Source organism: Erpetoichthys calabaricus, chromosome 5 (genome assembly GCF_900747795.2).
Source record: "Erpetoichthys calabaricus chromosome 5, fErpCal1.3, whole genome shotgun sequence".
Lineage (NCBI taxonomy): Eukaryota > Metazoa > Chordata > Cladistia > Polypteriformes > Polypteridae > Erpetoichthys > Erpetoichthys calabaricus.
Genome location: NC_041398.2, coordinates 4,494,892 through 4,519,448, shown reverse-complemented (window position 1 = coordinate 4,519,448; position 24,557 = coordinate 4,494,892). Strand labels below are relative to the sequence as shown.

Below are 24,557 nucleotides of genomic sequence, written 5' to 3'. Positions count from 1 at the left end.
AGGTGAATATGTTCAGCGAGGTACCTACTGATTTGAAGCAGCTATTCCTCCTGGTGTTTCCTGTCTCGGGGGTCCCTGGCAGGCTTCTAGAAGAAGGCAGACTTTACCACATCACTAGTGATGCAGCCTCACTACAGTATTTCTAGTGCCGTCAGCTCTGCTCAGATGTCATGAAGGTTCAGCTGGTTGTTGTGAAGAAACTGAAGTGCCGCTGCCTATGAAAAGGTGGAGAAGTTACAGCCCTCCATAAAGATACCATCTGACAGAAAGTCCTGCTCTTCAATACCTGAAATTGTAATTATGGAAATTATTACTCATGATTCTTAAATTTTAAATGTTTACAGATTAGAAACATGCATCATTACATCTGGAGCTTTAAAAGCTGTACATCTGTAGCTTCATGTACTGCATATCTTAAAATAATTAATTACAAAGCAAAAGCAAACTCATCTGGAAGACACTAAATCAGGGAATTAAATAGAAATTAAGAAAGAGAGACCTGCTTTTAAGGGCTCGTGGCATCTGAGGAGACAGCTGCTCTTCTCCTCAGGTTTGTAGGGCCGAGTTTATAATGGAAGAGTCAAATGTGGAGCTCGCGTGCCTCGTCACCGTCAGGCAAAACGTTTATTAAATCAGAAACATCGTTATTAATTTATAAAAGGAAACCCGTTAACAACCAGTGCCGTTCACTAATAACAGTTTACTGCGGGAAAGACTATTAATACCAGTTAAATATAATGTAATTGGTTATATGATTTACAGTAAATACATCTTATACAGTTAGACCTGCCTACATTAAATAATCACCAAACAGCTGAATGTTTACTCGCCTATCATGATGTTGAGAATGCGGTGCTCTCGGCCATCTGTGCTTTCATCAACTATAATAGAAGAACGTCCTCCATATGTTGTTCAAAGAAACGGCCAATGAGTTTGACGAAGACTGCACTCAGCTTCTGGCAGTGCACCTCCCTGTTTACAATGTTTATTAAAGAAAGGTCGTATCTTCGTCATTTTTTTAGAGCGGTATGTCTGACTCGCATGGCCACAAAGTCCTCCACAAACTGGCGTCTTGCATGTGACAATTGTGTGTTTCCTCTGTTGTTACCTGAAGGTGAACACCTATTAATCTTAATTTCTCCTTGTTCTTGAGGTGGGTTTTAGATTTGATGCGGTCATTGCAAGTATCTTCTCGTGTCCAGTCTCTGGTGTGCTGGCAAAACTTGCATAGAAGTTGTCCAGATTTGTAAAAGTCGCCGGGATATTGTTGTGCCCTCAATTTTGCAGTTAAGTTCGTGTTTCTTAGTTTTGTCTATGTATTTTTGGTATCTGATTCTGCTCGCTTTGACATTTCTGCCTCATGGAACTAACTAATCACGTGACATTAATGAGAAAACTTTCGAGAAACACACACACAATCAGATAGAGGTGCGACTGAATTTCTACACACAATTGCGTTCCCTTGATAAACACCAAACTATAAAATAGTATCTGAATTACAGAAGTAGAGATTATTGAATCGTTTAATTTATTGGGAAGTTTTGTAACAGTCACCCCTTCAGTCTCTAAATTCTTCACATTTCCGTTTTTAAATCTAAAATCCGTTTTAATGCGTTAATTCCGTGATTCCGTCCGTGTTTTCTGCATCATGGAAATCATAGGGCTCTACAAACTCTTCTGACTGCACCTTTGGCATCTGCCATTGTCTTGATGACTTGGCCCGTTACCCAGGAATTGTGGGATACAACATCATCTATACCTATAAAGGAGAGTTGGGATCCATGTGGCTGTGTTTGTGTGTTTGTGGAGGGACGGAGAGTTAAGGCAGGTGTTGGAGTCACGTGATCATCTCCCCTCCCATTCACCTCATTTCATTCACTTCATTTCGCTCCGAGCTGAGCTCCACAGCTGACGCGGTTAGTCCTTTCATCCTTTACTGATTTACTGTTTAGTAGACGCGGTACTTACTGAATTGTATTTTTTCCTTTAGTGTTTCTTAGTGTTTAGTAGACGCGGTGTGCCGGTGTTCCCGGCGGTGTTGCGGTTTAGTGTTACTTTCTACTTCGTTTTTGTACTTTAGTGTTTAATAATAAATAAAAATAATTCATTACATTTATATAGCACTTTTCTCAGTACTCAAAGCGCTAAAATATTGAGTGATACAGCACAGCACAACGGAGCCGGTAGGACAGGCAGGTGTGGTAGCGTAGGTGAGCGGCGATAGCAAGCAGCAGAAAGGACAGCAGGAGGAGGAAGCAGGATTTGGATGTTCCAATACACAGCCATAAACAGTAACGCTTGGTAATTTCAGGTGTGATCGCCCCGGAGCCATAAGCCATAAACCAGGTTAGTATGAACATCAGATCAGTTCCGGGTCGTAGGGTACTGTAAGATGAAACTGGAGCAGATCAACATAGCGAATATAATCATGGAGACAGATCATCCCGAGGTGCTAGATCGCCAGGTACAAAGAAATGTTCGTAGGTCTCGTCCTGTGATCCGCAGACTCAGCTGTTCCCAGTAAAGTGGAGTCCATAAAATCTGTAAATATTAAGCCAAATCCATGTAATTTGAGTCAGCTGTATCCACGAACTATACATACAATAAACGAAATAAAACAAGCGTAAGAAAGTGCAGAATTAAGGCGAATTTTGCAGAAAGTGTTGTTAACAGAGAGGAGCGGCAACAACAAGCGATAAATAATGATTATTTATCAACAGATCACATGAGCAAATTCAACGAAATTTTGTTTTGCTAATGTGGACTCCTGACATACCTATAATGCCCATTCCATAAATGCAAAACATATTCAAATATTACCTTCTGCAGCGACTGAACGAGTGACTCACTGGGTGTGTACCTATTATGATGGTGCTGTAATTCATGTCTATGACAGTTTAAACGCTGATAAAAAATTCAACCTCACCAAAGAGCAGCTTCGTTTCCTTCATGCTTTGTTTCCTTACAAACCTCCCATAGTTTATGAAGACGCACAGCAACAATTAAATCATACAGATTCTGGTGTATTCTCAGTTCCATTTGCTGTGTGTATTTCTTTAGGTATTGACCCAAGTGATCAAGTTTTTACTATTTCTTCAATGCGAAATCACTTACAAATAATTTTTGTTACTCGACAATTGCTTCCATTCCCTGTCGAAAGTAGCTGACGGGCGACACCAGTTACAAGTATTCAGTGCGTTCAAAGACCTGGACGAAGTACGGCGACTAACACAGTCACTCATAAAAGGGGAGATGACTCGGTGCAGGAAATGGGGATTGAAACTACCTTGGAGGACATGCAATCAACGAGGCGATTAAACGGATCTCAAGAGACGTCTTCTAGGTTGGGAAAAAAGCGCTTGGCTGCCAAAACCATATATACACATATATATACATATACATATATATATATATACTGTATATATATACAATATATACACATACATATATATATATATATATATATATATATATATATATATATATATATACACATATACATGTTTTGTAACTTAATTTGAAATTTGAAACTGTCCATTTCTGTCAGTTTCCCTAACCCTAACCCACTGGACACCCAGAGAAGGAGACTGTGGCTCAAGTCTGAGTCCTTGTGTTCATGAGCTCTGTCTTCTTCAGGAATAGACAATTAAACTGCTCTGTTGTTACTCACCCACTTGGTCAAATTAAATCCACCTCTATGGCATAGCGCTTGGAGGTCCTTTGCCAGCTTTATTGCTTGTTCTTCTGTTGCCACCGACTTTAAGCAGTCATCTACACAGAAGTTATTAAGTACGTTGTTAACATCTTCTTCAGTAAATGTATCTCTGGCATCTTCAGCTTAAGCATAAGAAGCACAACTGGGTGAAGAAGTAACACCAAAAAGATGTACTGTCATTTTGAATTCTTCTAGGTCTTTGCTTAGTTTACCTTCAGGCCACCATAAAAAGCAAAAGAGATCAGTGTCTTTAACTGGGACTTTAACTTGGTAGAACATTAACTTAATGTGTGCCATTAGTGCTACTGGCTCCTTTCTAAATCTCGTAAGGACACCAATGAGAGTGTTAGGTCAGAACCTTTTAATAATTGTTTGTTAAGTGAAGTCCCCTGGTAGGTGGCTGTGCAATCAATGACCACTCAAATTTTATTTTTCTTTGGATGATACACACCATGATGTGTGATGTACCACACCCTGCCTTCATTGCAATGCAGGCATTCTTTGGGTACTTTAACGCTTGTCAATAATGTCTTTCATGAAGGTTTTATAGTTTTCGTGGAAATCTGAATTTTTGCTCAGTTTTCTCTTGAGCCCAATAGCACGCTGCTCAGCAATTGTTCGGCATTTCAAGTGTTTCATCATTCAAAAGGCAAATTTAAGCAATAATGGCCACGACCTCGTAGATTCTGAGGCTATGCGCATAAACTTGATGACCTCCTGTGACATTTCAGAGCTGCACTCTGTAAAATCTGTGTTATACTGTTACAGCAACATATCTTCAATTTCTGTTATTGGCATTTGATTGATTGAATGTTTGGGCAGCTTACCAGTTTGTTTTGTGAGGTCACCAATCTCTTTGTATGGCCCACCGACCCCCAATCCAAGTGCGGTCTTCACAACATGAGGTCCACCTCCTTGGGTAGGTATGATTCGCGACTGCTTGAAGATTTCTGGCTTGTTGATTCCTATTAAAAGATCAACTTCAGAGTCAATACGAGATAAGATATGCCCACTTCTCGATGTCCTCTTGTAGTGGAGTGCTTTCTCTGTTCACTGGAATGAAGACCTGTGTGAAGACCTTTGTCCAATCAATATATTCATCATCATTGAGACCACAGACTTGCAAATCTGATAAGACAGAGCATTTGGTTAGCATTTTTGGATCATCATCATAGTTACTCATAGTTTGGAGGAATACTTGTATTAATCTCCCCTGAAGGTGTAACTGTCTCTGGAGCTTTTGAGTACAAATTGTTACTGTACTACCGGGGTCTATAAAGTCGTATGTTTCTACATACCTCTCGCTCTTATTAGATTTTACCTTAACATGAACCACATACTGTACAGTGCACACTCTTCACCGGCCCCAGTAAAGGCACAAGTCCCAGTCTCAGCTTCCCCTTCAGCAGATGTTGCCACACTGGCTGTAGGTGAAGATGTCGCTCCAACCTCTTTTTTGATGTGCAGGATATCTGGGTGCTGCAAAGAACATGTCTGACATTTCATCCTTTCTTTGCAGTTCTTACCAAGATGCCCCTGTTTGAGACAGTGAAAACATAAACCTTTAAATTTTAAAAAGTCAATTTTTTCTTTATGCAGCAGATCTTTGATTTTATTACATTCAGCAAGAGTATGCTGGCCACTACAGAATACACAAGGCTTTTTAAATGCACAGACTTCAGTAACAGTCTTTTTGACTGAGGTTTCTCGAATCCCCTTTCCAGTAGCGTCAGTAATACTTGTAGTGAAGACACTTCCTGATCTCTGACCGCTCTTCAGAGGAAAGTTAGCCTTGTCGCTCCTTTCTTTCTCTGTACTACCTTGTGGGGCCTTTCCATAAACAGAATACATTAACATCCTAGCCTGTCAATGTATAAAGATTGTTAGATCGTAAATATCTGCCTCTTTGTCTTCTCTTCCTTCAAGTTTAAAGGCTATATTTCGCCACTTGTCTTGTGAGGAGTGTGGGAGCTTTGTGACGACAGTACAGAGATGTTGATTGCTGTTGAATTCATCCTGGTTCCTTGCGTCCATACAGTTATCAAGAAAGGTTGCATAGTCTCTCAATGTCTCTCCGTTGTTTTGTTTTATTTGAGGCCACTTCAATACTTTATCTATGTATCCATCAACTGTAAATATGTGGTTGCCATAGTAACTCTCAAGTGGCTTTCTGGCCTTTTCATAGCCTTGACTTGGTGACAATCGTGTACAACACTTAATCGTTTCCTGAGCAGGACCTCTTGTGTATTGAATCAAGTGATCTCGTTTATCTTGTGAGTCTTCTAGCACTTCACCTACAGCATAATGAAAGGCTGCGATAAAATCTGCGTAAGCCAATGGGTCACCTGTGAATAAAGGGACTTGTCTATGTGGTACTTCACCATGTGGTGCAGGAGGAACAGGAGCTGGAGCTTCCTTTTTTTGGGCAATTTCTGTGACTGCCTTCTGACATTCAACTTGATTTTGTATGAGCACTTCAACTTGATTTTGTATGAGTACCTCAGTGAGATTGTGTCTGTAATTCTCCAAACGGGCCCCTGTATTAGTTACAGATTGTTCTTGTCTGTCACACTCAAGTTCATTCAGCCTTTGTAGGATGCTATCGAGTGTCGATTGTTCAGTTACAACTGTTTTAGGGAGTGATGTTGCCGAGGCCTTTAGCTGGGAAGACAAGCCACATTTCTTATCAAGAGCGCACTTTAACTGAGAAGCTTGCAGGACTCTAGTTTCTGTTCAATCTCGTTCTGTCTGAATTGATTAACTAACTGATCATCAGATGAGTGTGATAAAAGGCTCTTTGTATCTTTCAGCCATTTTACTGTAATGTCACTAAATTGGTCCCATTTCTTAGAATTTTCTGCAAATGTTGTTTTCGATTTGTTAATTACGGTTTCTTTACTTTGCATATATATTACTCTATTATTCAGCTCCTCAGCTTGACTGTGCATCTTGCAAATGATTTCAAACAGCTGTGCTACTTCACTGTGGTTTTCTGGAATGTTTTAAAGGCTTTCGATTTCAGTCTTAAGCTTAGAAAGTTGAACTTGCCTTTTTCTTTAAGTGATCTGTAAGATCCACAAGCACATTCTCTGGCTTTGAGTCCATACTCGGATTACTAATGGTAACTTCAATTGAACTAAGCTTGGACATCACCATTCTCACACTAAATCTGAGTCTCTTATGACAGCACATTTCCAGACAAACTTCTTTGTCACAATTGGGATGCTGCAGCAAAATAGGTTACTACTTTACATTTAGGCTTCCATGACTCTGTCAAAAGCACCAGCGATCATCCACAATGCCTTATATAATATTAAAATCTCTTAAATCTTCTCAAGTTCAGGTATGGCAACCTTGGTTTCATTTATGATCATGCAGAGATAGAAGATAAGCACAGTACCTCACAGTAGCTCAGTTCTTTATCTTTCTTTGGCAAGATCAGGAGCACAAGTGTCTTCGGTTCTCAGATGGTAGTTTCCAGTTCAAGTTCAATGCCTCCAGATGGCAATTTATGTGATGAAAAGTGTAACTGTGTTTTTCCCAAAATTCCAAAGTTTGGCAGCAAAAACATACATAAAGGGATTCAGCCAAAGCCTGATGCGCCAAAAGGATTCCATAGAAAAAATATCTTCTTTTAAAAAGCTTTAGTAAAAATTCAAACTAAAACAGTTCACACAAAAAAGAGAAAACTGATATAGCAAAAAAAGGAAAAGCTCTTTGTAAAAGTTATGTTCAATGCTTATACATCTTGTTTCATTTGTAATCTTTTCATTTGTAATCACTTCTAAACGCTACTGAACCATTTAAGAACAGTCAGAAAACTGTGTGCCTATCCCATTTCTATGTTGAAAATGGGTCTTTAAGTCCCTGTGCACTGGGACCAGTTCTGAACAACTGATTCAATTAACACACTGTATCTCAGTTATCGCAAGAAAGTTCTATCTCATACTAACTTAGAGGAGGAAAAGACTATAGCATTGTCTATGACTATGAAAGGAATTTATATTAGTATGAATTTAACTTGAAGCTTACAGCACTATTTTCTAAGATTGGCTCTTAAATAACCAAATGTGTCTCAAATGTTGTAAGCCGCCTTGGATAAAGGTCTCAGGAAAATAATAGTTAAAATGTTTGTGTTATTTCAGATTTACAGAAGAATGGCAGCTTCTCTCCACCTTCATTTGGTCAGCCCTATCTTCAATACAAAGAGAAAGGTATGAAGAAATCAGCAAGAGGATCAGAGGACCTGACAGAAGCCTTTTTGCAGTGCAGTTCTCTCCCTGCTACTGGAGTAACACAGACAGAAGCCATCAAAACTGATCAACAGCAAGTGGAGAAAGAAATACAAATTCATACTGGAAAAAAATGTTATTTGGAATGTGGCAAACAATTCACACACAGAAGTGACCTTAATAAGCATATGAATATTCACACTGGAGAAAAATCATATTGTTGTCATGAATGTGGCAAGCATTTCCAAAAGATCAAGAATCTTAACAAACACACAGAAATTCACTCTGGAGAGCAGAAAGCTCATTGCTGTAAAGAATGTGGCAAAAGATTCTCAATGCAAAGATATCTTCAGAGGCACAGAAAAATCCACACAGGAGAAAACCCACATTGCTGTCCAGAATGTGGTAAGTTGTTCTCAAGGAGAAGCCATCTTCAGGACCACAGAATAATCCACACAGGAGAAAAACCTCATTGCTGTCCAGAATGTGGTAAGTCGTTCTCAGTGAGAAGCAGTCTTCAGAGACACAAAAGAATCCACACTGGAGAAAAACCTCATTGCTGTCCAGAATGTGGTAAGTTGTTCTCATGCAGAGGCAATCTTCAGAAGCACAGAAGAATCCATACAGGAGAAAAACCTCATTGTTGTCCAGAATGTGGTAAGTCATTCTCAATGAGTAGCAGTCTTCAAAGACACAGAAGAATACACACTGGAGAAAAACCTCATTGCTGTGCTAAATGTGGTAAGTCTTTCTCAAGTAGAAGCCACCTTCACAGGCACAGAAAAATTGTCCAGAATGTGCCAAACAATTTTCTGACAAGTGCAGTTTTCAATGGCACACAGAAATTGATATTGGAGAGAAGCCATATTGCTTTTCTCAATGTGGAAAAAGGTTTTAAACAAAAGCTCTTTTCAAGTAAACACACAAACTACCACTAAAGCGAAAATGCAGTATGTGTGTTCTGAATGTGGCACATGTTATACAAGCCAGAAAGGTCTTTATCCACATGGAAAAATCCAAACTGAAGAAAAATCTCATTGCTGTTCTGAATGTGAGAAATGATTCTTATATTTAAGCACACTTCAGTGCCACATTAGAACTCGTACTGTACATAAACCTTATTGTTGTCTTGAATGTGATAAGCAGTTCTCACAACAAAGCACCCTACAAAATCACATCAGACATCACACCGGACAGAAACCTCACCAATGCTTGGTTTGTGGCAAACAATTCTCACACCTCAGTTCTCTGTATAATCATAGGAGAAGTCATACTGGAGAGGAGCCTTACAGTTGTACTGACTGTGGAATGTGATTCTCATATAACAGTTCTCTTCACAATCATAAAATAATTAATTCTGGTAAGAAACAAAGCTCTTCTGACTGTGGCAAGCTTTTCTCAGACAGCAGGACTCTTAAAGATCACATTGAGAATTCACTCTAGAGAAACCTTATTGCTGGCCAGAGTGTGGCAAACGATTCTCACGTCCAAGCGCACTTAGGTGCCACAGAAGGAACCACATTGGCGAGGAACAGTACACCTGTTCTGAATGTGGTAGGGTACTCTTCCAGAAAAAGTTTTCATAGATACACACAAAGTCATATTGGAGTAAAGCCTGTCCCAGAAATGACAAATGATCTTTCCATTGGATCCTCAGTCAAAAAAAAAATGAAGAAAAATCTTCAGAATGAAGTAAAGGACTTCAGTTGAAAGTAGTTAATAAATACATAAGAATAGTGGAGAAAACACTGAAAGTGGCAAACAGATCGTAACCTCGGAGCCACATATGAATTCACACTGGAATACAACACATATTTCACAAACAGCAAGAATCTTCTTCAACAACTTAAAGGTGCAAGAAAAAACCTCATTGTTGTCCTAAATGTTATTAACACTTTTCAGACAGCACCAGCCTTCATATTCATAAATGACTGGCCTACTTGTGGTAAGCCTCTTAGCTGTTCTGAATGTTGAAAGTGGTCCTCCTGTATCAGCCGTCATCAGGAACACGTAAGATTTCACGGAGGACTCAGAAACTGTACTGCAAGGACGTCAGCCACACAGGGACTGATCATCTCTGCACCAGTGCTGTGACATAAGATGGTGAACAATACAAACACCAGACAACAGAATGAGGTAATAACAGTACTGTGTGGTGATAACAACTTCAACCAAAGAACACAACTGAAAAAGTTCAATGTAATAATAAAAAATGGAGAAATCAAATTGAATTCACAGTGCAGTGCCAACTACCAGGAGATGCCACTGACAACAAGGGGAATATTTTTGTTTCAGAGCTTTGGAGATGGAGCCTTATCTGAGTAGCAATGAACTTGTACCATCTATGGGATGTCATCTGATGGCTGACGCCTGGGCTGAGTGCAGACAGCCGTTCTTAACCCAGATAATGAAGAAGTCATTTAATGACGTCAGCTGACAGCCAATGCTGTCCAATCAGAAACTGGGGAGGGACAGTCGAGGAGGACAGGAGACTAAAAAGAGAGCCGTCACATGACAGACCAATGTAGAGGGGCTTTATAAGACTTTTACACTAATTTAGGTTATCATTTATAAATGATAAGAGTCTTTACAAACCAAACACATTCATCAGCTGTGTGTCAAGGGGGAGTCCAAAAGTAGGAATTTAAGATCTAAATACAAATAAAACGAAACATTCAGGGTTCAAAGAGAAATGTTTAAGACCTGAAGAGGGAGTCACAACAGCATGCTAGGGTTAGCAGAGAGGACCACAGTTGTAAAGAATATCAATTAATGTGTAGAAGGAATATTATTTAAATTAATAATAATAATTTTATGAGAAATGGGACACTATAAGGAGTTTGCATGTTCTCCCCGTGTCTGCGTGGGTTTCCTCCGGGCGCTCCGGTTTCCTCCCACAGTCCAAAGACCTGCAGGTTAGGTGGATTGGTGATTCTAAATTGGCCCTAGTGTGTGCTTGGTATGTGGGTGTGTTTGTGTGTGTCCTGCGGTGGGTTGGCACCCTGCCCGGGATTGGTTCCCTGCCTTGTGCCCTGTGTTGGCTGGGATTGGCTCCAGCAGACCCCCGTGACCCTGTGTTCGGATTCAGCGGGTTGGAAAATGGATGGATGGATGGGACACTATAATGAATGCAGAACACAATGAAAATGAAATGAACTGATTTTATTGTCTGACATATAAGAGAAAAAGGGAAGACAAAGCAGAAACACACAGGGATCTCTGCTGACCCAGCTGTTCATTTGATAAATTAACCTAAAAATATAACGGATGTCACTTTGCTCCATGTCAGGATATCCTGGGGTGGTGTGTGAAGGACGCTCTATACTCCGAATGTGTTGGTTCAGTTTCAGTTTGAGTTCAGCACCTTCTTCATATCGATACCCAAGACAACGTTTCTTCACGTCGAGACTACAAGCTGGAGGCCACAGGAGCTCAATAAACTCCAACAGCAGGATGGACGATTAGAATCCTTTGCTCTGAGAGAGTGTCAGCTACACAAAGCTTCAGCTTCATTTACTTGACAGAAAACTCCAAAAAGCAGAAGTGGCCCCTTCTGTACCCCCACCACTGAAGGTCACATTTGACCCCTCACTACTCGCCGTTGGTTCCCTCTGCTTGGACTTTCTGTATTTTGTAAGTTTATGTTTCATTTTTTGGCCACACTCTTTTTACATTTCATTTCATTGATGTTCTCAAATGTGTGAGTATAGCTTGACTCTTACAAGGACTTATCTAAAAAAGGTACATTGGCCATGAAATGCAAGAAGGCAGAAAAAATATAAAAAGTGGAAACCACAAAATGAAGAGGTGACATCAATGAAATACGCTCAGTGGCAGAGGTGATGTGGACAAAATCAGAAAGGACAGCAAAGAAAAGGCAGGTACCAACTGAAAACAAAAGAAGAAAGCTGATTGGTGGAAAGAACTGTCAGTCACTCCTGAGTGGACTGTTGAGGACAGCCGTGACATGCAGACTTCAGAGTTCATGTGTTTTTTGATTTCAAATCTGTGACCATGCACTGAATAAGTCTGTTATTTATCAGTTAGCATGTTCTGAAACTGTAATGTCATCACAAAGATCACACAAACACGTAATGTGACATTTGTGATCAATCACTGTTGTTGATTTTTATGGCACCATTCATCAGCCCTGTATAGAGTGCCACTTCCAGATCAGCAACCCACTGCACCCCGTAGCACATTTGGAGTTTGGGACTGGAGCACAAAGTGGATGGCACTCTGAGAAGGACAGACTTGTAAGACGTGAACAAAGCCAGCTGCCCTCCCTGGTCTGTCTTCATTCAGAAGGACTCACCTGAGTGGTGGGATTGTTCTGCGGCGCTCCTGTTAGCTGACATTTCATCAGCTTGCTTTCTGCGTTTAATCTGATAACCAGCAGAGTTAATCAAAGATTACAATGTGAACGTTCTTGATATTTTGGTTTGCTTTAAATATTTTTTCTGCTTCTTTACTTTGAGTTCTTGTAGGCCTTATACATTAGAGATTATTAATACATGAGCATTTGGTGTTAATAATGAATTGACAATTAATAAACTGTTTTTATTGCTAAATTGTAAGTGTGGCCTGTTGCCATTTTGTAGCTTTACCCTTCTTGACTGTGTTGTTAGGACGTGTTGCACTGTTGCCTCCCTAGAATTAAGTGCCACATCACCGACGCTCGGCCTCACACCCTTCATCACATGAGGCAGAATCCAAGATTGCGGATCCAACTGTTAATCAGCTTCAGTGTGTGAGTATAAATTCAGGCTTATTCTCACTTTGACCGCATTAATGGCTCAGCATCTAGATTTTGGAGACGGTACGTCGTCTGATTATCGGCTCGTAACAAATCTCTCTTTGTCTACCTTTAAAGGTTTGAGTGTAGATTTTTGTGACGTTACGCCTTTAAATTATTGTACAGTTTTGAGTCAATGGCCTGAGGCTGAGAATTCAACCCTCCAAGAACTTCACTGTGGGGACTCATAGGATTGATGATCAATTCAGAGAAATACCATTTTTAGTTTGTTTGCAGTTTTAACATCGAGATTTAAGGCATATCTTCTAGTCGGTGACTGCTCCTGATTTTCATTATGACTCCGTTAAGCACTTTGGTTTTTCTTAATGCCTGCTCTGATTCTTTTGCTGTTGAGTTTTGCTGCAGTTTCTCGATGTGCAAACATCTGATTAGCCATGTTCCCTCTTGCCAGATGACAGTTGTAGCTGAAACTCAAAAAGCAGGTGGACATTATTCACACTGCCGTCCAGCAGATCATCTCTGGATATTAGTGGCTGACACAACAACACCGTCCATTCAACATAAGGAGCTACAAAGCCGACCCCATCATCTTTGGCTGATCTACTGTTTTATTCAAAATCAAAGCAGCCTGTATCCTCCTTATAGGTATTGAGATTTGGACATTCTGAAACTTCTGTGACACCCCTGGGGGGCTTTATTAGCTCTGTGCCATTATGCTGTGTTGGGGGCTTCAGTGCCAAAACTCCTGTGCCAAAAAGAGTCAAGGCAAAGAGCCTAAGAGTGAGCTGAGGAAGACAACTTCAGACCAAAGACCTGAAGAAGGAGCACATCGGAAAGACAATGAGTGCACTCCACTACCAACAAGGGTCTTCGCTTGACCCCTAAGCACAAACACAACTCCACACAGCACTGGACATCATCCTTAAATGCTTGGCATCGTTAATGTGGCATGAGTGTGCCAAGAGAAATGAGGACTCTTAACAAGTCACTGAACAGCTGGGCCTGCTTTGCCATGTTGAATTGTTACGTGTGAGAAGCTCCTGATTGATGGTCTCATTTAAACTTCTCACTTTTACAAGACTGAGCTCATCTGGAGACACAAGAAAGTTGACAGTTTGGTCCTCTCTGACCTAAAGTTGCTCTTCAAAGTGAGGGCACATTGACTGGGATGTCATGCAAAAATCTTAAAGAGGGAACATAATTTAATTTAGATAAACTTTATGAATCTCAAGGGGAACTTTGGATGCAAACAGCAGCACAAACTCACAAGACAAAAAAATCAATCAATTGATCAATCAAGCAAACAATCAAACAATCAATCAATCAATCAATCAATGTAAATTGTGCAGAAATAGCAAAATCAATTTAGAATATCAGCATTTAGTTCAGGATGTCATGATGATGCTTTGGAGTGGGCAGCAAACACCCCCAAGGCACTTCTTAGCACACTGTGGTGGAATGAGCCTGTGGGTTAAAGTGCCTCACAGACAGCCCCATCTGGAGGGTTTTTTTTCCTGATGACCTCCAGTTTTGCCCCCATCCTCTTTCCACAACAGGGCCCAGTGTGCTCAGGGTTTGCCATGTGATGGAGCAGCTTTTCTGATTGGTTTCTTCAGGCCTTGTGCGTCGTTTGAATGCCCCTTCACCTCCACAGATTTTATACTCACAAACTGTACATTTGTCTTCCAGTTTAAGACGTCTACATTGTCCGTGGTGAAAGTCATTTCTTCCATCGATGTTCACTAACCTCGGAGTCTTTCAGTTTTTATTGACTGTATCCCAATTCCAGGGGGTCACAAGTAGTGGCGGTCTGCTCAATACTGACGTGTCGACGCCGTGTCGAGCTTTCAAAGCGCAGATGTTTGAAGTGTCACTTCGAGGCTGTATTATCGTGGGATTTCCCTCTCCTTACCCTTTACCTCTTTTCTTTAAGGGTCAGTGTGCTCGTCAAGTTCGTTACTTGGTTGGTCTCCTGTCGCACTTTAAGATGAACACACACAGACAGAGACATACGCAGACACACAGACCCTCACCACACAAGTACCGTATGAAAGACGTACACACAGCACGTTGTTCACAGCACTTTAACACACACGAGTGCCGTCTGAATAACACAAGCACAGTCCGCTCTCCCCAGCACTCCGAGAGACTTACTTATCATAGGCATGAACAACGGGCAATGTCTCCGATATATCTCACACCTAAATATCACCTTTGGTCTCCACGAATATATTCAGACATACAAAGGCTCAACATCCCCGGCTATCGGCCATTTATCACCAGTGAATGTTTGACTTTAACACACTCGTCATTACTGGGCTGAGCTCTTCGTCCGCAGCTCGATAAACCTGGCAGTTTGGATCATATGGCACTTCACACTGCGTTCGCCAGGCGCTCTTCACAAATTACTTTATTACCTCAATCACTCTGGATATGAAGACAAAGTATAGAAAGTTAAAAGCAGCGTGGTGTTTATTAAAGAGCAATAATACCAGTAGAGAAAAGCATCAAACACAATGTGGAGAGCAAAGTCTGGATATATATAGTCTTTAGGAAAGGCTTACGAAAGTTAAAGATGTCACGATGAATGTCCAGGGCGGCGTTGATGGAGCACTCGAAGTTGTTCATGAGATGCTTGGCTGACGATCACATGACAGCGGTGGCACGTGGCTGGTGTCCTCTGCTGACGTCATTCTGTTCTCTTCATCTTCTTCTTCTTCTGAGATGAGGCCTATTTATTATAAAATGCAACGGGAATTTCACATCACGTGATTGTAAAATACACCTGACTGGCTGGCTGTCAATATGATGGATGAATTCGCTCAGACTCTTTAATCTTGTTTGAGTTACGTCCGTTTTTTAAAGTAATAAAGTTTCTAATGTTTTAACAATCTCCTGTCTCAAGCTGTAATTTCCAGTCCCACAGCATCTCCTTCTGTTCACAGGTTGTAAAGTAATCAGCTACAGCTTGGACCACAGCATGTCTTCATCTCCCAAGCTGTACACCAATGTAGTCCTGGTGCCTTTCACTCCACAGGCGATCAGATCATCAATACAGCTGGAGGGTCTCCTGAACTCCTGCTCAGCTCACACAGATGGCACTGTGATGGGTACAATTCAGGAGAACAGACTGACTTTGATGTTACCCATCCATGCCAGTGCCCTGTGTTTAAGGTCATCTGTTTAGTCTTGAGCTAAATATCATGAAGATATAGAACACAATTTACAGACTTTACACACCACGACAGAGGATCATTTCAAACGTCACGTGACCCTGAGGGACACTGGCACCATGACGTCACTGGCATCACCTCAGCCACTACGACACCAGCACTCACGCAAGGCTCTGGGCACTGTCACGAGAGAAAGAAAGAAAGAAAGAAAGAAAGAAAGAAAGAAAGAAAGAAAGAAAGAAAGAAAGAAAGAAAGAAAGAAAGAAAGAAAGAAAGAAAGAAAGAAAGAAAGAAAGAAAGAAAGCTTTGGAGTTTTCAGTATACCTTTTATTACTTTTAATGACTTTAATGAAAGCGTCTCCTAAGTGAGTAAATGTAAATAAATAAAAAATATAAATATCTCTGGCACAATAAAATCAAACAAAGCTTACTGAATATTTAAATAATTATTTTAAAAATTAAATAAAGTATTAAAAAATGCTTACAAAAAAAAAAAATAAAAAGGCAGGCATGAAAAATCAATAACCTCAAGTGACTAAAATCCAACAGACCTAAACGAGAGCAGGAGACCAAAAGGACCACCAAACATCAAAACATAAAGCCGAGCCCACCATACAGGACAGAGCCCAGTGTTGGAGCGGCTCTTTCATCAGCAGCTTCTTCTTAAATACCCCTGGGGGCGGAGCTCCAGCTGCAGTGTCAAGTGGCCCCGCCCCCCTGGGCTCCATAAAGAACACACAAGAAACAAACAAAAGAAAATAAGGCACAATAAAACTAAACAAATACATAACTTAAGACTTTGAAGCAAAATATTCATCAGCACAGCATACATAAAACTACAAAATCAATACCATTTACAACAAAATTCCTAAAATATAACGAAGTTTAAAGAAAACACCAACTTATTTAAGGCAGAAATGAATCCCAAAATGAAACATCAAAGTTGATTTCAGTCCTCAATGCTCTTCAACTTCTTGTGGTGTCCATGAGTGTCAAATTCACCATTTAATGTCCATCTTTATTAGTAACTGAACATCTCAGTAGTGTGGGGGGGTCAGGCTGGAGTGGGATACGAGGGCACAGCGGACACACAGGGGCACACGGGACACATGACAGAGCGCAGACACTCAGATGTTGAATGGAGAGCACTGCTCAGGTCTAAATGATCGATTTCACTGCTAGACTTACAAATCAAATATTCAATCCAAATCAACATCTTATTTGTCACTCACCCCATTGTCATATTCTGACTTTTCCAGCGCTATTAAGAAATGGATCATCAATACGGAGTGTTATATCTTCAGATCAGACAACACAGGAGATGTGACCAGAGGTGGTGACAAGTCAGAAGGTCACAGATAAGCAGATTTGACAAATGTCAGTCATCCTGATTGTTTATTCACCAAACACCATTGGGAGTTTATTAAACAAAATGTAATCAATTATTAGATTTGTATTTTGTTAATATATAACCATTATTAAAAAGATTAATTCAAATAAATGTTCTTTTCCCATAGATAATCTTACATAACCTAACAAAGCCACACTGTTCTTAAAGCTAATGAGAATATTAATAAATCCGCACTAAATACCCATTTGATGAAACCCAAATCTTTCCTCCCCTCAGCCTTGCCATTTATTTAATATTGAGAGTGGCCACTAGAGGGGGCAGTTTGGCTACAGAAGAATCAGCTCAGCTGTCAGCTCTGAAGGTCATGTGACTGTGTGATCGTGTCCCCATTATTTTCTCTTAATTCATTTAAATCTTAATTAGTTTTATATATAATATTTAAAGTTCTTTATTTCAGGTGTTTTATTCGTGTGTTTTTACTTTCTTCTTATTTCTTTTACACTGCACTGTATTCTTTTCTCCCCCCTTTCCCATGTGTGTAATATGGCGGGTGTCCACTAGAGGGCGCCACTGCACTTCAGTCCCACCCCTCAGTCCTCCTATTAAAGTCTCCATTCGTCTGACTCTCTGATTGTTTCTCATTCTCTCCTTTCATGTTTCACTGCTCAGGATTTCACTGAATGCTTTCTGCTTTTATCTTTTAGATTTCCTTTTTGTATAAATTGCTGTGTAATATTTAGAGTGGCCACAAGAGGCAGTAGTTTGGCAACTGACCAATCAGTGACCCCTTCTGTCCATTTGTTGTCTTTCTTATCTGCTTTTCAATTTCAGGTTTGTGGACAAGGTGGGCCAACTCTGGACGGGGTGCCAGTCCACTGCAAAGCCACACATGTGCACCCATATCAAGTGTGTGCCAACTGAACAAGAATTCATTTATTCAAGATGTTGGAGCTTTCAGGGTACCAAGAGTGACAAATCTGGGGACAAAGAGGAGGTGCAGTTTAAAGTTTAATGTGACATCAACTAAAACACCAAACTCTGTCAGTATGGCCGACATCTGACTGACCAGTGAGTCCTCGTCTTCAGACATTCACAGTGAATTCATTCTGAAGTGAAGGACCCTTTGAGTGACCAATGGAGGGTCACAACATGTCTGGTGAGTGGACAACACTCCAGTCCCATCTGTCACTCTCTGCTCCTACATATAGTCACTATTCAAGAGCTCTCCATATTGAGTCTGTATAGCGCCTTTCAGTTGTGCTGATCCAGCAGGACCACATGCCTGTCCTACTTAACAGGTGACATTCAGTGACACTTGGGGACCTCAGTAGTTGTTGGGGTGTCAGCATGAAGGACATGTGGCTGTGAATCAACAGTGACCCCTGCTGGTCAGACTGGTATTTGTAGGTCTGAGGTGTCTCCGCCCCTCATTATGACACACACCCCTGATTGGCTACTCAAACCCAATAATAATGGAGACCCTGACAGCCACACTTGCCCCTCATTCTCATCCACAAATAACATCACAGAGGTGCTGACCCACCAACCCACCCATCCTGTAAAATGCATTTTGATCCCTAACTACAAACACAAAGAGGACTTAAGCTTGTGGGGACATCAAGTGACAAGTGGAGGGTACTGGTCAGTGGTCACATGGTGTCAGATGGCTGATTGTTACACTGCAGAAATCATTAAACCCAAATCCTCGATAAAGGGGCTCAGTGAAGGAGGTGTTGAACCTGTGCAGGAGGGTCATTGTGTGTGAGACGCTATAAAATGACAGAGAGCCAGCAGGCCAGTCCAGATACACACCTATTCTGGGGCGGTAGGGGGCGCTGATTACAGTCTGCTGGTTATTGTGCCACACAGAGTACTGGGAATGAGACCACAGCAAACACCAGGACTTGTCGTTCCTTCCAATGCCACACTTTCTACCCTGTCCTTTCCTTCCCAGTCCTTTATATGCGACTCCAATCACCACACCATTTCCACTGCACTCCACCTCCCAGTAACAGCGAGTCCCAGTCAGAGCCTCTCTGCACAGAACTTGGAAATAGCAGTCAAATCTATCAGGATGATCAGGATATTTGGCTTTTGTCCCCTCATATGTCACCTTCTTGTTCCCTTCAGACAGACGGAGGCCTCTGTGTGCCGTGTTGATGTCCAGTGTGAGGGGACAGAAGTCTGAAAGGAGAGAAAAGACAACAAGTGAGGAAATCTGGGAGTGTGTAATGGGACTGGGGGCGGAGCACAACACAGACAATTAACAAGAACCAATCAGGAGCTGCGCTGATGAGACTCAAATGCTGTCTTTCACAAGTGGGGTGTTCTACCATGAAGCCTCCTTTCATTCAGTAAGTGATTGACGGTGCTACTTGACGCTGTTGTACTTTGATGGTGGTGGTCACCCTGAGTCTGTCCTGATGTCTACCTTGGTTTGTTCTTCACCTCTTAAACTGTCCTTCTGTTCAATAAGGGGTCCATTTTTTTATTTCTAGCGACATCCATTGAGTTTGGTTGCAGTCCCATGGACCTTAAACTTCTTGATGTTATCTGCTGTGGCCACAGGAACATGAAACTCTTTGGAGGTGGTCTTGTAGTCTTCACCTTGACCTGCTCTGCTGTGACCTTCGTCCTTTCCTCTTCTTCTCTTGTCCACGTTCAATGTGAGGTACAGAATGACATATCACAGCTAAGTGAGGACTTTACTGAGTGACTGAAGACCCCTGAGATTCTCATTTGAGGGTCGATTCTCATTTAGTGATGTCTTTTAACATCTAAGGTCTCCCAATATTTCCTTCTGTTATTTTCATTTAGTTTTATTCTTACAATATGTTAAGTTATGAATCAAAATCAAAGTGTCAGCTCTATGGAGAACAGAATGGCCAAGTACTTTAGTCAGCTTTAACTTATTTCACAGTAACGCTGGGATTCTTTTATAAAACAGTCCTTTTGTCTTCATCTTTACACACATAGACTGTATATGTAGATATTAATGGAGTGGACATTGTGTTTTTATGTGAAGCACACTGAGCTGCTTTCATTGTGTGCCTTATGCTGTGTGTGCATACTTAATTCTTATCAGTATTACAAAGGAATGACTGAAATAAAAAAGAAACAGAAAGAAGAAAAGGAAAACAGCAGAAAGTGAAATGAAAAAATGAGACAAAGGATAAAGAACAATGGAGGTATGACTGGAGTGACAGGAGGACCTGGCGTAGTCGGCAGGATTTTGTTTTTATTTTCTGTGAGGTCACTTGACACTTAAGAGACTCAAGTCCAACAGACTGTTTTGGTGCCTTCCTGTCCTGAATCTCAATATCCCATAATGCACCAGTCACAGGACCCCCGTCACTTTCAGCTCATCAGTCTCCCCACACTCACATAATGCTTTCATATCATAAGCCTGGCCTGAGATATTAAAAGTGAAATGATGATAAACACCATGAACTGACAGACTCACATTGTAAAAACTCCTCTCTGCTCTGAGGTTCAGGAGGCCGTAGGGTGAAGACTGGAGCTTCATGACCTGAAAATACAAAGAAAAGAGAAGAATGGAGAATGTTAAGATGGAGTTTTATAATGTCACATTCTTAGACACTTATTACAAACGCAGTGCAGTTAAAATAAAGTAACAAAACATGCTGATCAAGTTTGTGTACTGAGCCGACCGGTGTGTGGATGATGAAGTGAGTTTTATTTACTAACAATTTGATGAGCCACAGACACATGTGAGGGTCTTCTCTGTGGACTTGACCTCTGCTTTAGATACCAATATCTCAGAGCTCCACGATAAGAAACTGACCGAGTTCAGCCTGCCCAGTCCAATCCACCATTGGATCTCAGACTTTCTTCCAGGTAGTAAACAGTGTCGGTGCAGTTGGGCACACACACACGTCTGACCTGTTAACCCTCGTCACCTCACTTTCTGTTTTCCTCTCCTGTGTTGCCAGTTGGCCACAGCTCAGCAGTTCTGTTCATGGACAGACATTGTTAGGCTCCATTTATGTTCATCAGTGCAGAACTGCTTTAGCTTAGTGTGTGTTTAAACAAATCTGTACAGCACTTTATAAACTCTGCAGATTTTGTACTAAGTCAGGTCAGGTCAGGTTGAGGGGCATGCACTGGTACAGCACGTTGCCACAACCACCACATGATGAAACGCCTTGAGATCCTGGCTGGAAACCCCCCAGGCAGACATGCAGTCCAGTCCAAAACTCCAGAAATCACCCTCTATCTGCCACAGCCAGGTGTTACTTGGGCACCCCCTTGGCCAATTCCCGCAACTCGGGTCCTCAATAATGAGGGTCACCCTCAGGGAATCGCACCACATGGCCGTAGTGCAGTAGCTGACGCTCCTTCACAATGCAAGTCATGTGCCTCATTCAAAGTCAGACCAGCGGTACCCATGGATTCCCTGAAGAGACACAGCATACTTTGTACTAACAAACAATAAATTTGGCCTGTTGTTTAAGACATCTCCTCTGTTCAAAGCAAAAGTCATTTTTTCCTCCAATGTCCCCTTAGTATTTCAATTTTTATTGACCGTATCACAATTCCAGTGGGTCACAAGTTCACTCACACTTTGTTCATATTTGGTCGCATTGCCTTTAAATTGTTTAACTTGAGCCAATTGTTTTGTGTTGCCTTCCACAAGTTTCGTACAATATGGTGCTGGAATTTTGTCCCATTCCTGCAGACAGGACTGTTGTCACTGGGATGGGTTGGTAGGCCTCTTTGCTCACAGATGCTCTTTCAGTTCAATCAGATTGAGGTCAGGGCTTTCTGGTGGCCACTCCAATACTTCAACCTTGTTGTCCTTAAGCCATTTTGCCCCAACTTTAGAGGTCTCCTTTGCAACTGAGCTTCACCTTCCTTGCTCAGCTCTTGAGATGTTGTTGCAGTGTTTCTCCATTATTGTCCTTCCTCATGATGCCCTCTATTTTGAGAAGTGTGCCAGTCCTTCCTGCAGCCCCCCCAACATGACACTCCCACCCCCATGCTTGACAGTTGAGATGATGTTCTTTGGCTTACCAGCCTCACCCTTTGCCCTACAAACATCACGATGGTCATTCTGGCCAAATAGTTGCATTTTGGATTCATCAGACCAGAGGACATTTCTCCAGAAGGTCAGATCTTTGTCCCCATGTGGTCCCCTGGTGCTTAAACTTGTGTAATTTTGTTTGTGCAGATGAATGGGGAACTTTCAGGCGTTTGGAAATTGTGCCCTAGGATGTACCACATTTGCGGTGGTCCACCATTTTGTTTCTGAGCTCTTGGCTGATGTCTTTTGATTTTCCCATTATGTCAAGTAAAGTGGCCATGAGTTTGATGGGCGGCCTTAACATCCATCCACATGTTGACTCCATTGAGGCTGATTGGCTCTCAGAAGCTCATTGTCTAATTGCCTAAAGGCTTGACATAATTTTCTGGAATTTTCCAAGCTGTTTAAAGGCACAGATAACAAAGAGTCTGTAAACTTGTGACCCACTGGAATTGTGATGTGAAATACTCTGAGGTCTGTGAGCATTGGTGCAAAAAATGACTCTTGCCCTGCACAGAGTAGATGTCTTAAATGCTCGTAGTTTATTAGTATAAAATCGGTGGTACGACTATAAAGTGAGTTTTAAAGAATTCACCTGAAGTGGAAGGAAACTTCTAACTTCAACTGTATCTGTGTGTATAAACATTATTACATTTATAATTAAAGTAAACTCTGTTATTGTGTTTACCCTGTGGAATTGTTATGTGCACTCAGTGGAGTGTTCAGGTGGTCCTGAAGTGCTCAGGGTTCTAATGCTGTCCTCTAATTTGTTCAACTTTCCCACCTAAATATAGAAACTAAAATGATTTGATCTATAAAACAATTTCTTTAAAATCAGTGATGGAAATGAGTCTGAGTATACGACACCACACACATAACACACACGAGTCTGTGGAAGAACGGCTGACAATGGCTTACTGTGAACATTTAAAGAGGAGCCCATCTGAGCGAATGTAAAGGACAGAGAAGACAGCAGAAGCTCCTTCAGACTTCATGATATCACAAAGCACTGAAGTTGATCCCAATTCAATTTCATTTTCCTTTCTGTCTTCATTTGTACGCTGAGCTGGCCCTGCCAGTTTAACACAACTTCCTGTTCCTTATTTTATGTTGGTCATTACGCAGAACACATGAAAAGAATCACAATGTCAAATGAAGAAGAAGCTTTTAAGGGAGTAAACAGAAAAAGCATCCGCTATACATATTCAGTGCATCCAGAAACTATTCACAGCTCTTCATCACTTTTTCCACATTTTGTTATGTTACACTCTTATTCCAAAATGGATTAAATTCATTTTTTTCCTCAGAATTCTACACACAACACCCCATAATGACAATGTTAAAGAAGTTTACTTGAGGTTTTTGCAAATTTATTAAAAATAAAAAAAACGAGAAATCCCATGTCCATAAGTATTCACAGCCTTTGCTCAATACTTTGTCGATGCACCTTTGGCAGCAATTCCAGCCTCAAGTCTTTTTGAATATGCTGCCACAAGCTTGGCACACCTATCCTTGGCCAGTTTCGCCCATTCCTCTTTGCAGCACCTCTCAAGCTCCATCAGGTTGGATGGGAAGCGTCGGTGCACAGCCATTTTAGGATCTCTACAGAGATGTTCAATCGGATTCAAGTCTGGGCTCTGGCTGGGCCACTCAAGGACATTCACAGAGTTGTCCTGAAGCCACTCCTTTGATATCTTGGCTGTGTGCTTAGGGTCGTTGTCCTGCTGAAAGATGAACTGTCGCCCCAGTCTGAGGTCAAGAGCGCTCTGGAGCAGGTTTTCATCCAGGATGTCTCTGTACATTGCTGCAGTCATCTTTCCCTTTATCCTGACTAGTCTCCCAGTCCCTGCCACTGAAAAACATCCCCACAGCATGATGCTGCCACCACCATGCTTCACTGTAGGGATGGTATTGGCCTGGTGATGAGCGGTGCCTGGTTTCCTCCAAACGTGACGCCTGTCGTTCACACCAAAGAGTTCAATCTTTGTCTCATCAGACCAGGGAATTTTCTTTCTCATGGTCTGAGAGTCCATCAGGTCCCTTTTGGCACACTCCAGGGGGGCTGCCATGTGCCTTTTACTAAGGAGTGGCTTTCGTCTGGCCACTTTACCATACAGGCCTGATTGGTGGATTGCTGCAGAGATGGTTGTCCTTCTGGAAGGTTCTCCTCTCTCCACAGAGGACCTCTGGAGCTCTGACAGAGTGCCCATCAGGTTCTTGGTCACCTCCCTGACTAAGGCCCTTCTCCCCCAATCGCTCAGTTTAGATTGCCGGCCAGCTCTAGGA

At 41.5% G+C, this 24,557-nt stretch overlaps 3 protein-coding genes across 5 annotated transcripts in view; 1 reads left to right on the top strand and 2 right to left on the bottom strand.

The window, feature by feature from the left end:
- LOC114642076 (tripartite motif-containing protein 16-like) overlaps positions 1-24,557 on the bottom strand; it is a 920,397-nt gene that overhangs the window by 248,106 nt on the left and 647,734 nt on the right. The gene's annotated exons all lie outside the window — the stretch shown is intronic.
- The window catches only part of LOC114652513 (tripartite motif-containing protein 16-like), a 231,388-nt gene that overhangs the window by 36,610 nt on the left and 170,221 nt on the right, over positions 1-24,557 (bottom strand). The window contains exons 6-7 of the mRNA XM_051927851.1: positions 20,691-20,756; positions 18,967-19,411 (exon numbers count right to left, since the gene is read on the bottom strand). Coding sequence (XP_051783811.1) covers positions 18,967-19,411; positions 20,691-20,756 — 511 coding nt within the window. The remainder of the gene's footprint in view (positions 1-18,966; positions 19,412-20,690; positions 20,757-24,557) is intronic.
- The window catches only part of LOC114652550 (E3 ubiquitin/ISG15 ligase TRIM25-like), a 487,506-nt gene that overhangs the window by 386,383 nt on the left and 76,566 nt on the right, over positions 1-24,557 (top strand). The window lies entirely within an intron of this gene.